Raw genomic sequence first — 15,214 nt, forward strand, 5'->3', positions numbered from 1 at the left:
CTCGGAGGGGCGGAGGCGGTGGGTGGTGGGCGGAGGCGGTGGGTGGGGGAGGCGATCGCCCTCCTATCTCCAAAGTCGAAAGTACTCCGCGCAGTTAACAGAGCTGGGAGCCGAGGCAACCGCGGTCGCCTCCTGCGCGTCGGTCTGCGCCTCCGCCGGCAGACGCGGCACCCAGCGACTGCCGTGTCGCCGCCGCCTCCGCGCCGGGACCAGTGCGTCTACGGGCTGAGCGAGGCGGCCGCGCCCTGGACCCGCCACAAGGAGGAGGACCAGACCCTGGGCCCAGGTGCCCGGCTGCGCCCAGACGCACCCACCCGCTGGCCGCGGCCACCGCCTCGCGCCGCACTCGGTCCTCTGCCATCGGTCCTTCGCTGCCTCGTGCGCGAGGTCCTTGTCACCCCGCTCCTACCGCCGACTCTCTCCTTCCTCCTCCTCCCTCCTCCTTGCCTCCCACCCGCCCCTGGCTTGTCCCTCTGCCTCCTCCGAAGCCCCGCCGCCGTAGGGTCGCCTTGCTCACAGCGATTGATTGATTGATGTTTAATTTCCTGCCAGGCGGGGCCCCCCTCCCCCTGCAACCTCCCCAACCCTCCTCCCCGCCCCCCACTCCCCTCTTTTCTTGCGGTGGACCAGTCTGGCTTGGGTTTAGATCCATCCCCCCCACCCCCATCCCGAAATAACCCAGAGACTTCCCCTACCCCCACCCCAAATTATTATTTTGAAGGCGCTAGATCTGGGGACGGAAAGGGGGAGGGGGAGAAATCGGAAACCGAGGACAACCCAAAAGGACTCACTTTGCCTGATGACTCAACGCAACTAATAATCATCTCCCTCTCAGTGTGTCTTTCTCTGCGGCTTGTCAGTGAGTCCGGCTCTGGCTGCTGGCAGAGGCGGCCGAGAGGGGAAAGGCTGGAGGTGACAGCTTGGGCGGCCGCCGCCGTTTCCTCCTGCGCGCGGTCCCGGGTCCCTGCGCCTTCTCCGCTCTTGGTGTCACCGGTCCCGCCGCTCTGGCCGCGCCTCCTTGCGAGCTAGCGGCTCTGCGAACCGGCAGCCCCGGCCCGCCACCGCCGCCGCCGCCGCCGCTGCCTTTGGGTTCTCAGTCCCTTCTCTCCAGAACGGGTCTCCTTCCCGAAGGTGTGAAAAGGCTCTTTCAGCCTCCTTCTCTTCCCCCCCCTCCACCGTCCCCTCCCCCGCTTGCTCGGGTGTCCCTTTGGAGGAGTCCTTTCCCTCTCCTCCTCCTCCCCCTCCTCCCTCCCCCCCATCATCATCATAACAACCATCTCCGCACCAGAAGAAGACACCCTGACCCAGGACCTTAAACGTTAGGACCTGGGGAAGAGGGAAGGGGAAGGAGTAAAGAGAAAGGAAGAAGACTAGGAGAATACTGCAAAACCAAGCACCAGAAACTTTCCACCCTGGATTCTCTACTTTTGCTCCATGGACAGAGCCCCAGCCAGCCAAGTTTCAGACAGACCGTGAGCAGTAAGTACGCAGGGTGAGGGCTCCCGCGCCGCGCTCGGGAGTTCGGGGAAGCCCGGGGCCGGCGAAGTTCCCTCCCTGCCGTTCTCGGCCTCTCGGACCACGAAATCGGGGAATGCAAGCGGAACCCTCGCTCGCTCGCAGCCCTCCTGCTCCGGGTCTTCATCCCGCTTCCTTCCTTTCATCTCCCCTCTGCCACCCCCACCTTGTCCCCTTGACCAGTGGCGCCGACTTTGCTCGCACGGCGAGAGTGCCCAAGAGGATTCCCAGCGCACAGTAAGGTGCCTGCCCGGGTCCTGCTTCTTGTGGGTGTTAATGACAGCACGAGCGCCGTTTCATCAGGTGTTTTCCCTCCTTCCCCGCCCCCCCATCCCCCAATCCAGGGGTGTCGAGACCTGCGGCTTCCATGAGGAGCGCACTGCCAACCTAGTGACCCAGAGGAAAACTTTCTGGAGCGATGTTGAAATTGGGGCGGATGAAGAATGCTCCTGCACTAAGAATTCAAAAGCTTTTTGCTTTTGTGTTTTATGCTGAAGATCTTTTAAAAAAGCATTCAGGATCAGATGAAGATAAGAACGCTCCAGAATAATTGTAGCGCCCGCCTTTGTGATGGAGGTTATTTTGATAAATACCTCTAAGTGTTTTCAGATGCTTATTAATGTGGAATTAGGATTGATTTTATGCAAAGTGTTTATCTCAGGACTTGCTCCGTGTAGGTAAAAAGCGGGCGTTTAAGGGGTTCTTTGCCCGGCCTTTTGGCTCCTGCCTGGCCATTCACAGCGTATTTACCGGGTGGTTAATTTGGTTATGGACTTGCTCACAACCCCCCGCCGCCTACTCCCTTACCAAGTGGGTGGAACGTCTTTTTCTGAAGTTCCTTCCTTCCACAACCGTGACCCTGGGATGGGCTAGGCTGTTGCACCCAGGAACGGTTTATGCCAATCCTGTCCCAATGAATGGACCACTTTTAGGCGCCCCTGGGTGCCAACCCGGGCCGCGACCCCGAGGGCTGACTTCTGGGGAGCTGCGACTGGGCAGAGTCGCTGAACCCAGGCGCTGGGCTTCCTGGGGGCCGCCCAATGTAAGATTGGGACCGGCTTCCCGGCTCGGGCCCCTCGGGCAGCGTGGGAGGAAGTTTGTGTGGCTGTGGTGCAGCGCTCTGCCACTGGCCTGAACGTCTATCACGTGTGTGAGCGGTTTTCCCTCTTTTTTCTCCCTCCCCCTTTCCTCCCCCCACCCCCTCCCTAGGTCCCTGTGCGTTTTATTGCGACCTGCCGGTGGGAACTTTGTCTCCGAGTCGGAGCAGCATGGAGCGGCGGAGCGAGAGCCCGTGTCTGCGGGACAGCCCCGACCGGCGGAGCGGCAGCCCGGACGTCAAGGGGCCTCCCCCGGTGAAGGTGGCCCGGCTGGAGCAGAACGGCAGCCCCATGGGAGCCCGCGGGAGGCCCAACGGCGCCGTGGCCAAGGCCGTGGGAGGTAACAGCCCGGAGCAGGGAGGCGCGCAGCCCGAGGCCCAGTGATAATGGCCCGGGTGTCAGGGTTCAGGTTGATTAGGCACTGTCGCGGTGTAGGATTACAGGAAGTGAATTCCAGGTTGCCAAATAATGCCCCCGTCGCCTCTCATCTGCAACTGGTAGCTTCATCTCGAGTTAAAACAAGAAAGTGGTTTTACCCAGAGGGTGGCATTTTTTGGGCATTTTGCCACCGTGTGCTGAGGTGTTGGCAGGTTTATGTCACAGCCAGCTAACTGTTTCTAGATTTTCCTAGAGAGCTTTTTAGTGATTTAACTCTTTTGCCTTGCCTCAGAGTGTCTGTTGTAGGGATGAAGTTTAGGTGCGTTCGCTTTTAGGGAATAAAATAATCGTTAATACTCAGGCGAGTACAGGAACAAGGACAGTTGATGTTACTTTGTAGTTAGGACAGTGCTTCAGAGACAGATGAGTGACAACTGGGAATATTTCCGGCCAGGTGAAATGTGGGAAATAAAGAATCACCATGAATCCATCAGGCCCTTACAAGCTTAAATGCTGCTGCTGTCTATAAGGTTTAGTTGTATGCATTTGTAACTTTGTTATAAATTATAGGACAACAGGTAAAAATAGCAAAGTAGCCTTGTTAACTATATGCTGTTTTACCTCCCAAGAATTTATTAGTAATTTTACTTAAAGAAAATCTTCTGTAGTTTTTACTACTTAAGCAACTACTTTCTTTTAAAGTGGTCAGGAAAAGCAATCATATAAAATAAAGATATGGAAGAAATTTAAACATTGAAATATTTTGAAGTTTATATGCCATTTGCTTAGTTGTCTTTTACATGTAAAATACGTAATTCTACATGGCATGCAGGTTTTCTGTGCGTTTGGGATAAATTACTAGTTTAATTTTTTTTGCTTGTGATTTTTCTCTCTAAAATTTCAAAAGTAGCCCATTTAATTTAATTCTTCATATTAACCTGTCTTAAATGATATAAAACCTTGGCAAACCTTAATGATAAGTTCCCACCCTCTTGTTATAAGTGTCTATTGTGTGTATTTCAAAGTAGATACCTACTTACCTCTAAAAATGTTCACTACTCTTTAAAGAGTTAAACACGTATGTTTTATAAAATCATTTATTTTTTCTTTTTACTTATTTTGCTATTTCTATTTCTTCATGGTAAGCATGGTTTGTCTCAGTCCTTCATATTAATCATCTCACTTGAGAAGTATTCATCCTTTCAATGTTGTAAATTAAAAAAAAAAATTCGATGATAGATTCTGGCTTGTTTATATCCCCTTTTTGGGATTTGAAAATATACTTCATTGAAGCAAAAGAAAACTTGACAGTTCTGTGACTTACATTTTAAAAGTGAGGCTTATTAATTTGCTGTCCTAATACTGGAGCAAATAATGTCAGACTTTTTGTATAACCATTTAGTATATGCCTATGAGAAAGAAGAATACATAGAGAGTATGATGGTACCAATTATGAGATATGCTAAGTGCTGAAAGTGTTTGTTTGAAAAAGTTTTGGAAATCCTTGGAGGCAGTGTGTTTCAAAGTGGCCTTTGTGGACAGAAAAGGCTTGGACTTAAAAATTTTGGTATCTGTCTGACAATATAAAAAAATTCACTAAATTGAAAGGAGTCTCTAAACATTTTAGAATGTAATTGTTAAGAATTTTGCTTCCCTAAACAATTTTTTCCCCTTCTTCTACATCATATCGAACTATGAAGGAAAGTACCTCATTCTGTTGACCAGGGATACCTTTGGTTTTTGGTTGCTTTTCAGATTTTCCGAGACTACAGTTCACATTTGAGTCCTTATATATTTGCTATAAACTAAAATTATTATCTTGGTGAAGAATAATAGATTCGTTTCAACCAGCTGCACTGGACGCTTTCTCTTAATTAACTGTATTTAGTAATAGCAGAGGTCTTATTAGCTGCTTCCCAAATTGAAAATAAAGATGACATTATTTTGTCTTAATACATATCATTTATAATACTTGATAGTGAAGTGGTTGAAATAGTGTATGTTCAGTGGAATTTAAATTTGTTTTAAAAGAAAGCTTTTACTCTGTATAGTATAATAGATTGTAAAGAGATTAATTTAGACAACTTTGGAGTATAATAGCTTAGAAGATAAGATTTTGATAGTACAGAGCTTTCTAATTGAATGGTAACAATTACTTTATGAGTTTAAGTTTATATAATTTCCAAATGTACATTAAGATGTTAATAATTTCTTTGTAACTTTTAACCATGTATATAGTTTGGAGCAAAGCCAACCCTTTTAAAAATTGCACATTCTAAATTTAAAAAAAATGTTTAAAATTAATTTCTACTCAAAAGTTTTTTGTAATTAAAGGTTTTTTTGAACATAGAGTAAATATAAAGTAGATTATATTTCTACCATTCTATGTTCTTTTGTTTAAATTTTCTACATAAAGCAATATAGTAAGCATAGATAACTACACAAGTATTTGTAGCTCTGTATTATTTATTACCATTTTCAGATATATTGCAGTCGTGTCAATGGTGTAAAGACAGATACAATAAAATTTGTCTTGAAAGTGTAGCTAAAAATTTGGGAGTACATATTTGTTAACCTTTAGTGTTCCTCTTTCTTAAATGCTGTTCTTTTAAAAATAAGGGACATCAAGTTAATTGGATGCCCAATCAAATAGCAATTTATCTTACTGCTTTTGATAAGCAGTGAGGTAAATATATTTTAAATATATTTATGAATGCATTGGCAATAGTAAATTCTACTGCTGTTACTCTACTTGTTTAAGAAGAGGGAATTTGCTGTGTTTTTGGTGAGAACTAAGTATTCATTAACAGGGGGGCATTATTTTAGTGTCTGAATTTAAATAGTAGAAGTGGTAGATACACTGTCACAGTCTTTAAGGTTGTGTTTTATTTAACAGGGGTCTTAAAAGTGTGTTGTTTACAATGTGGTTAGTTTTAGAAGACTGTATGAGAAACTAGATCAGTTTTGCTTTGTCTTTGCAACACTTTCTAGGATGTTTTTGCTCTTATCTGAGCAGTGTGTTTTAAAGCATGTATCTAATAAAATATAAGGGCTCAGATGTATATGCCAGTCAGCTTTCATAGAAAGTCCTTAGGCAAAAAAGGCTAATATCTCTTTAAAAAACATATGAAGGCTGGGAGAGAGTTTAGAGCTAGCAAGAGCACCATGGTGTTGACAGCTTTATATCCCTGCTGGGTAACATTCACTTACTAGAATTGGCGTCCCCTCTCAGCTAGTAATTCACTCCATAAGGATTTTGGAAAAGGATGATTAATGGTGGGGAAATTTATATTTGTGAAATTGTTGATTAAAACTTACAGATCTATTTGAAGTTTTAGGAAAAGAAGAGATTATTAAGGATGATGAAAATAAGAGTCAGATGATCCTTTTTACCACCATTAGCATAAGCACCTAAAATGTTCTGCTGTGTGGAATGCTTCAGCCACGCAACTTAACAGCATAAAATGAAAGTGATGCCAATCAAGTTTCCAGAGGAAGCAAGGTATTCTGCTTTTCTCCTGGACTACTGAAAGGTGCTGGCCAGTTGTGCTTTAATGGCAGTAAATTATTGTGCTTCATTCATTGTTAACACAAGCATTTTCGTTTTTTAATGTTTGGCTTAAAGAAGAACTTTTAGGCAGCTTTATTTAAACTGAATGAACAGCGCTTGAATATACCAGATGGTGTATTTGCTGATAGGAGGCATTAAACATCAGAAATCTTTTTGATATTTTTAATTTTCCTATGAATTTTTATGATTTTTTTGATGATAAATGTTCTAGATTTTAGGGAAAAATATTTAAACATTGAAAATATCTTTTAGAAAGATTTGCTTTTTTAAAAAAATTTTTGCTTATTTTTGAAAAATAATTTATGTTTTATAAATAACAATTTAATTTTGTTGGCATACTCTCTGTCGAAGTTATCTTATAACTAGACTACCCAAAGTAGACCTATTTGTGCTACCAGGCAGCCCTTTCAAGAACATAACTGTCTTGTTGCAAGGGGAAAAAAATCATTATGCAGTACACACTGATGTATTTAAATAGGGAAGCAAATGTGATCAAGATTGTTAGTCAGGGCCTCATTTCAAGCTGAACATTGTCTACAACAACAGTTAGTTTAATTGTCTACATGTGGAACATTTCCTTTCAGATGAAAAGAAATGTAGTTCGGGTCAGGTGTAGTCACCATATCAGCAACAGTAGAGAGACATTTAACTTTTTGAAAGGAATGCAGATATGAAAGTATAGATAGGTATATATGGAGATGTATAAAATACTTAGAAAATTAGAAATATATTTGTAAACATGGGTAAAATGGAGAAAACTCCATTTCCAAGGATGAATATCATAATACTTGTAGGAAGGACTCATTACTTCAAAAGAGAAAAGATTGCATTTCTCCCTCCCACCCACTTTTTTTTTCTTTTCTTTTCTTTCTTTCTCTCTCTCTCTCTTTTTTTTTTTTTTAAGGGTGTTAAGACCTTTTAAATAGAATGAACTTAGGCTTTGGGGTCATCCAGCAATCTAACATGTCCTCTGTAGTTTTGCTGAGGTAGAAAAATAACTCTTCTCTAAAGTGTTTTTGGTTCTTGGCCTGTTATTAAAATAAAGATATACTTGGTTAAAAAAATATATGCAATCGAACATACACATTAAATAGAACATAGGGTATCCGCCCCTCAAAATCCTGAGCATAATTTGATGTTTCAAGTAATTTTGGAAGCCTTATGTTCCATCAGCAGAAACCCACTGACCATTGTATATTCAAGATCATCTGTAGTGTTGTGTGTGTGTGTGTGTGTGTGTGTGTGTGTACGAACGACATAGATGTCTCTAAGGCATCTGATTTTTAACCCATGCAGAAAATAACCAATATCATCCTTTCCCAGAGGGTTGTAACCAGCAAAGTCTGTACATATGAGATATCTTGTGTGAATTCTTCTTTTCTTTCTTGAAATTTTTTAAACCAATGTATCTCTGTAGAGAGGGGAAAACAGACTAATCATCATTTATTAGATAGCTAAGAATATGAATTTAAGTCATTTTAAATATATGGAAATCAGTTTTATTCCAGGCAAGACTACAGTAATTATTTGGTACATCTGGCAAAGTAGTAAGCAGTGAAGTTTGGTGGTTATAGTTTAAAATCCTATTTTTTTCTTTTAAAAAAGTATTTTTTATAGAGTTAGCATATATGTGTATACTTAAAAAGACATGTTAATTTACAGGGCTAGATGAATTCCAAATTGTATTATTTTCTTGGGTTATACTTTTAAAACTTTTTAGGTTTCTGTTGGAATAAAATTTCTGACCATTAAGAAAAGTTTCTTATAACTAAAAATCTCACATTAGGTGTTCAAAATATGTAGTTTGTTTTATTTCAGAAAGCCAGACTTCATCCTACATAGCATGTAAATTAATAAAGAATCCTTTAGGCTCTTTTATTTAATAAGTAGTCTTTTAAAAACCTATATAACTAATAGATGGTAACATAGTAATTTTTACTATCTTCTTTACATGAACACTGAGATACAATGGCATTTTGGAACATATTTAAAGATGGAGCATTTGACAAAAGTTGTATGTGTAACAGTTTGTCAGTGAAAAGTGACAAGTGGGAAATGACAAATGAAATGTTGGCATCATCACTCTTTATTTTGATAAAAATGTCTCAATTTGCAGTGATATAATACTGTTTCATATTATTTCATGAGTTGTGTGAGAATGCATAAGGGGAATTTAGATTTTGTGAACGGAAAATTAGCAGCCCAAACTCTCTTTTCAGAAGCTTTGGCAGCAAGTTCCCCGTCTCCCCCACTCCCCAAGAATAAGAACAGCAGTGAAATGTTGGATCTAACCCATACATTTTAACTCATTATATTTTGGAAAAAAAAAGAGAGAAATAACCTAAAATGGTTTCAAGTAGGAGACCTTTAAGCTTAGCTCAGAAAAATGAAGAAAAGAGTTTGCCTTTTAGTTTCTATTCTTTTCTTTGTAGCAATTTTTAAATGAATGATTTGCCTCTACTGACTTTGATTGTATGGGTCTTTTTTCACTTCCAATCAGCACTGCTCTCCAGCATTAATTTAGGGTGCCAGTAAGGAGAGCTGTGAATTCCTGTTATTTTAAAATGCAATAGAGGTTTTGAAAATGTCTGTGTTAAAAATGGATTTTTATATACAAAAGATTCATCATCCTACTACTTAAATGTAATGTGATAGATATTTTAAAGTCAAAGTAGATGCCCTGAGTGGAACTGAGGTATGACTAAAACAAAAACCAGTTGAGGACTTACAGAGTAAGAAAAAAGCACAGTTGTAACCACTATAGTGTGCTATTTTCCGTTGCTCTCTTAATTGTTAACAATTAACCAAAGAATTATTTTTCTTCTTCTACGTAGAAACAAACCCCATAAACATAACATGCTACAGTGTTTTTGTAAAAATGTTCCATGATGGAGTTTTCAAAATTATGGAACTCTATCTGTATATATATTTTTCAATTAAGAGAATTATTTTGCTGTTTGGTAGCAAGTGATTTAAGAATTGTGGTAAAATCAGTATAATTAAGGGGCACTGAAAGTCTGCAACAGAAATCACATTCTACAACTTGAGTATCTTTTCCTACTCAATTAAAAAGGTTTAGTTGTTTGAGATTTTTTAAAAACTAGATAAAAAGACATAATATGGAATAAACCTGTTTTAGATATATAATTATGACAATAGGATTTATTGCATGCATTTTCCCGCTTTTTGATTATATCCTTAAACTAGTAGATGTTATAGTTATTAGTTTGACAAATGCCTAAAATGCAGATAAAAGCATTAGTAGACATTTCAAGAATTTGAACCTTGCAATAAAGTTATCAGCAAACTATGTCAGTCTTATAGTAAGCATATTCTTTATGGGTAGTTATGACACATTGCACAGGAAAACCTCCTGGGTTAATATATTTCAGTTTTAATTGCTCCTGGTACTATTACTCGTTAATAGTGTGTGGGCAAATTCAGTTCTGCAATAACCTAGTAGCCATACCATTAGAATGGAGTTCTATCTTAGCATAGTTGGTTATTAAACTGTAACATAACAACAAAATTCAAAAAATTAAGGGGAAGCACTGCAAGCTACTATTTATCAAAAGGGATCCATTTCAGACCAGGGTAGCTGTTTGGTGCCCACTGATGGTTGCACAGTTACTGAAATGTATACAGCAGTTCAGTGTCTTTCGTTTATATTTGACTGAAGACTTACACAGATGTATATGTACGTTATATATAAAATAAGAGACTCTAGTTAGAGCAAATGTTTTCCAAAGTACTGAGATCTAGCAGAGGTGATTTGCAGGCATTTGTCGTAGAAACAGCTTGAATTTCATCACATTAACCACATCTTTTTCTTTCTTTAAAAAATACTTTTTACTTGTTTTTGCATTTGGCTAGAAAGCAAGTGTATCAGTTCTTTCATAACTGATTATGACTGATATTTTTTTAACACAAGAAAATATTTTCTTTGCAAAGAGAACAAATTTGATTGAATGCCATGCCCAAGACTCCTGGGAAAGAATAAAAGGCATAAAGTAAAAATACTGTATTTTTAGATTTCCCAATTATGTCCTATATTAAAATTGAGTACTTTTTATTGCATTCGTTTCAATTATTATTGCATATAAAGAAAGGCAAAATTGATATATTTAATAGCTTACTGGGAAGATGCATTCATATCAAAACATTTGAAATAGCAATAGCATTTTGGAAATATTATTTTTTGGGGGTAAACAGAACAAGAACCTTCTTTTGTCATAATCCAAAGATGCTAACAGAGCATCATGATAAATGTCCCTTTAAGTGTTGTAGTAAAAGAAAATGACTTGTCTTCTGAGGCGGTGGAGAGTTTATGTTGTTTTGGACCCATTTCCCAAGCAGTGATCGAAAACAGATTACAATAACAATTATACAGTCAGAAGATGCAATATTCATTTCTGCTTTAATTGAGTGAAAGAATAATAAAAACGTCATTAAGAAAAATGAGGTGGACCTGTCACACAATGTACAAATTTTTAGTCTTGAAGAAGATGCAGAAAAACTGAAGTGCTTTTCCCTTACTTTGTTGTGTTTATTAGCTAAAATCTGTTTTGGGAAGAGACCATTTGGCTCCCATTCTTCCCTGGGAAGTTGGAGAGGAACCCATGGGAAGTGGTTGCCCAGGAGACATTACAAATGACCATTGACTTTGTCTTCATACACAGTTTAACCAGGAAAATCTCATTTTCTTAAATTCTACCTGAGGTGGAACTACTCTCTAACCACCCCCCACTTTTTTTTTTTTTTTTTTTTTTGTCTCTGTAAATGGAAGTCAGAAGTAATGAATGTTCCTCTTGTTACAAAGCCCAGCGAAGTAAGGGTTAGGTGTGGTTCCTGGGCCTGCTGTTCTTCCTCTTCCCAAAGTCCAAACCAGGCTGAAAGGGAGAGAGAGAGTTGAGGCTGAATAATGAGCACCCTCATTTCTTCTCAGCAGCACACATGGGGGCAACCAGAGTTGCCCTGTGGGCACATCACCTGGTTCGTACTCACCCGACTGTCACCCGAAATGCAGAGGCTCCTCTTTGACCTGCAATCCTCTGAATCATGAAATCGATGTTCTTAACATTGCTGAGACTCCAGCTCTCATTCCACAGAGCTATGCTTTCAGCAACTCCGAGTGAACCGCCGGGCAGCAGCCAAGATCAGGGGCTTGTTTTCCCTCATTCTGGGATGTATTTGTTACTTTATTCATAGAAACTGTGAGCTCCTGAAGAAACCTAGGTGGTGACAGTGGAGTTCACCCAGGAACCCTGCTCATTATGGGGATACTAAAACTGCAAATAACGTTGGCCATCAGAGCAGTCAGAGCCCCAGGTTTTACTCAGTTGACAGACCTACAGGGGAATATTTCTTTCATCTGTCGCTGAGTTTTCTTGGGTTTCATATTTAAAAACCTTTCTGAGGTGACAACATGAAAGAAACAAGATAGACAGTACATCCTCCTGGTGAAGGTTTCATAATTTCAGAACTCTCCCGAGCATTTATCATCCCTTTAGAGTGGAGTGTACATCAAATGCCCTAAAAAAGCTTTTCTAAAAAAAGTTATTTAATCCAGAGAGTCTAGTTAATAGCGCCTTCATTAAAATGCTTTTGTCAGCAAAGTGTTTTCAGTTTTAAAATTTACATAACCTAACAGCGTTGATGAAGGCCATGAGCTTTAAGGGTCTATTAGTGGTTCCGTTTCTTCTGGACTTTATAATTTAAACCTAAACATTAATTCTGGGTGGAACTTGGCATAATGTCTTTTTTGCCTTGGAGGGAATTTTTGTTGTACAATTAAAAAAAAAGCGTTTTGATTTTTTTTTATATGATCACCTTCTCCTTGTCCCCCTTCTCCAAGTAAACAGCAATTAAATAGTCAAGGTTTTAAAAGGGCTTCTTTAGTTTAAAAAAAGGAGTGGTTATTTTAGGTGAATTTAACAATTTTCCATTAGTTCACATTGCAAACTAGTGCTTTGGTATTAACAAGAAAGTTCTGTGAGGCTGATAATGCAGTGAAAATATTTTTCTTTCTGTCTCTCTTCCCTGTACATACAAGAAAGCCATGTGGTAAAAATTTTTAATGAAATCATTTTGCATGACAGTTGAAACTTATAAATCAGTTGCTATTCTTCTTTATTAGAAGCTGAGAGACAAACACGTTTTAAATTTTTTTGTCACCTGTAATTGTAACATTGACTAGGAAAAAGTTGGAATCTTAATATTAGGTTATAATGTGACTGAATTTTTCAGTATTGTTTATTTTGGAAGATAAACTGCGATTCTTAATATGCTCTTTTTCATGTATTAATACTATGTTAAAGTTGAGTTATTAGGAATCTAATTACATGTTAAATGGGAAATTAGAAAGCAACAAAGAAACCTTAAAATGATAAGTTATCTTCATCTGAGAACCAGAAGGTATTCAGAATGTGAGTGAAGATTCCTGTCAGGAGAGAAGCATTCCTAGAGGCTCCATTCAGACAAGATGCTGTCCTTTAGATTTGGGAAATGTGATATTAGAACACCCCAAACCCTTTAGAATTGAGGGAGTATAAGAAGAGCAAATTGTTCTCTGAATAGGAAGTTATTAAACCTTTAATACCCAGATAAAGCCATTTTACAAGGGTAAATAAGGTGATCCTGACTTTTTCCTTCTCAAATGAATCTCTAGGTAATATTCAGCAAAACTAACTCTATTTACAGCCTCGTTCATATGGCAAGTTTGAGCCTTAAGCACATTTTTACTGCTAACTTAAAAACACCCCCCAAAACTGGTGCTTACCATTGAAAGTCTGCCAACACTGTTACAAATGGTCATTAATTCTCAAGAAACTTTGAGGAGAAAAAGAACTGTAGGAAAATGCTGTGACTTTAGTAAGAACCCTTTTGTTTTATGTGTATTTTTTGCCGCCATGGCAGAACTGGGGGCTGACCTGCATGTTCGGGGTTGATACTGAACACTCTCCTATGGAAATGTATAGAATTCCAATTAGCACAGGGTCAGAGCATAAATGTACCTCTTTTCACACTGTTCCAAGCGGTTAGTGGGAAACAAGCTGAAAAGTAATTCCCTTGGCCCCCCAATAAAAAGATTTATAGCAAAATAATTCTCAGCTTCATAATGGGACTGTTGTAGGTTTGTGTTTGATATTTGTAGGACTGAAATACAGTCCATGTACCCAAACTAAGCATTTATTGTAAACAAGTTAACTGCCAAGAGCTTATATTCTGTCAAACATAATTATATTGAAGATTGATGTATAGCTTGAAAGTGAGTTTGAGGGAGACAGTTCTTTTTAACCAAGGCAGGCTTCTGAGATGCAGCTCTCTTCTTCCTTTGCTAGAATGACTCAGTAAAGCCATCTTTCTCGCCGCCAGCCTCTCATATATAGAATAAACACAGGCTTGCTCTTTGAAAACATAGCTGTTTGTCGATCCTATTTGTGTTAACAAAATAAAGAAATGAACTTATAGAAACTGTCATGTTTAGTTTCTTTTATCATCTCCATCTAGATCTAGCAGTGATGGTGCCAAGATAAAATAGTAGCTCTTATCTCTTGGGTGATACTAGAGTTCACCCATAAACTTAAACGTATACTATTAAGTTAATCCCAAATGAAATTCTTTTCTCTTTCAATATGGAGTTTGAAAGAGTGTTTGACTTGTGTTTCTGTTATTTTTGTACTGGGCTTGTCAGTATAGAACTGTTTTGAAACTGGCCTTCTAGGGGGAGGGACAACACCAATACCTTTATTTTGTGGTTCAGAAATTATTAATATTCTACGCTTAAATAATTTATGAACTGGGGATTCTGGGGAGAATGAAATTTTTTTGAGATTAAGGTGTTCATACCTGAAATTACTCCCAATCTAAAATGCTGCAGTAGTCTTCCAGGGTTTTTGCTTTGAGGCAGGTAGAATCTTACATTTTATTTAGGGTAAAGATTTCTTGCTTTTTTGTCCTGGAGAGAAATCACTTTAGGTTTTGATAACGCTTCTCAAAGGCAGAAAAAAGTGGAATAACTCTTTCTTTGGCTGGGTGATATCCTTTGGATAAACATATTCAGATGTACATAAGGTTTCCAAGAGATTTGTGTGCAGAGACTTCGATAGTCTCTTTAAAAAAATATTAATTTTAATATTTTATTTTGGAAATTTTATAAATTATAAAGAAGATGTATTAGAACCATAAAGTGAAAAAAATATATACTAGTTTTCTCTGTTCTGTTTTTCTGATTAATTTCTATAAATTGCACAGGTACTACATATATACTTAAAATATTTTGTCTGGGAAGTATTCTGTCAGACCCTGGTTTCCCTGCTCTGTAGGCTGGGTTTTATTAACTTGATCTGAGTCACAATAATAATATCCTACTTATTGCAAACCAGAGATCTCAGTCAGATCCCCTAAGGGGACTAGAGAATACACGCTATGGTTTCGGCTTTCTTGCTCTTTCTCCCTCCTGTTTTTTTTTTTTTTTTTTCTCTTTCTCTTTTCAGTGTTAGCCTTTTCACCAGCTTGGTTGCTATTGCATCTTGATGGATGCATTTGTTGAATATAAGAATGAGAGTGGCTTTTAATGGCTGGGAAACGATGGTGGTAGTTGCCTGTCTGCCTAAGCTCGGCTTTGTGAAATCTGCATTCATTTCACAGTGTT

The 15,214-nt window shown here is 39.2% G+C and overlaps 1 protein-coding gene across 5 annotated transcripts in view; it reads left to right on the plus strand.

Moving 5' to 3' along the window:
* Window positions 1–15,214, plus strand: part of SATB2 (SATB homeobox 2) — a 207,973-nt gene that overhangs the window by 19,287 nt on the left and 173,472 nt on the right. For 3 of the 5 annotated variants that reach the window (XM_032278758.1, XM_032278756.1, XM_032278754.1), the window contains one exon: window positions 2,725–2,952. The exons of 1 other annotated variant lie outside the window; for it this stretch is intronic. In XM_032278758.1, coding sequence (XP_032134649.1) covers window positions 2,784–2,952 — 169 coding nt within the window. In that variant the 5' untranslated portion in view covers window positions 2,725–2,783. Of the gene's footprint in view, window positions 1–605; window positions 1,480–2,724; window positions 2,953–15,214 lie in introns of those variants that run through there. One more of the 5 variants, XM_032278757.1, reaches the window with a different exon arrangement.

Source organism: Sapajus apella, unplaced genomic scaffold (assembly GCF_009761245.1).
Source record: "Sapajus apella isolate SASKATOON/1434 unplaced genomic scaffold, GSC_monkey_1.0 scaffold10, whole genome shotgun sequence".
NCBI classification, from domain to species: Eukaryota; Metazoa; Chordata; class Mammalia; order Primates; family Cebidae; genus Sapajus; species Sapajus apella.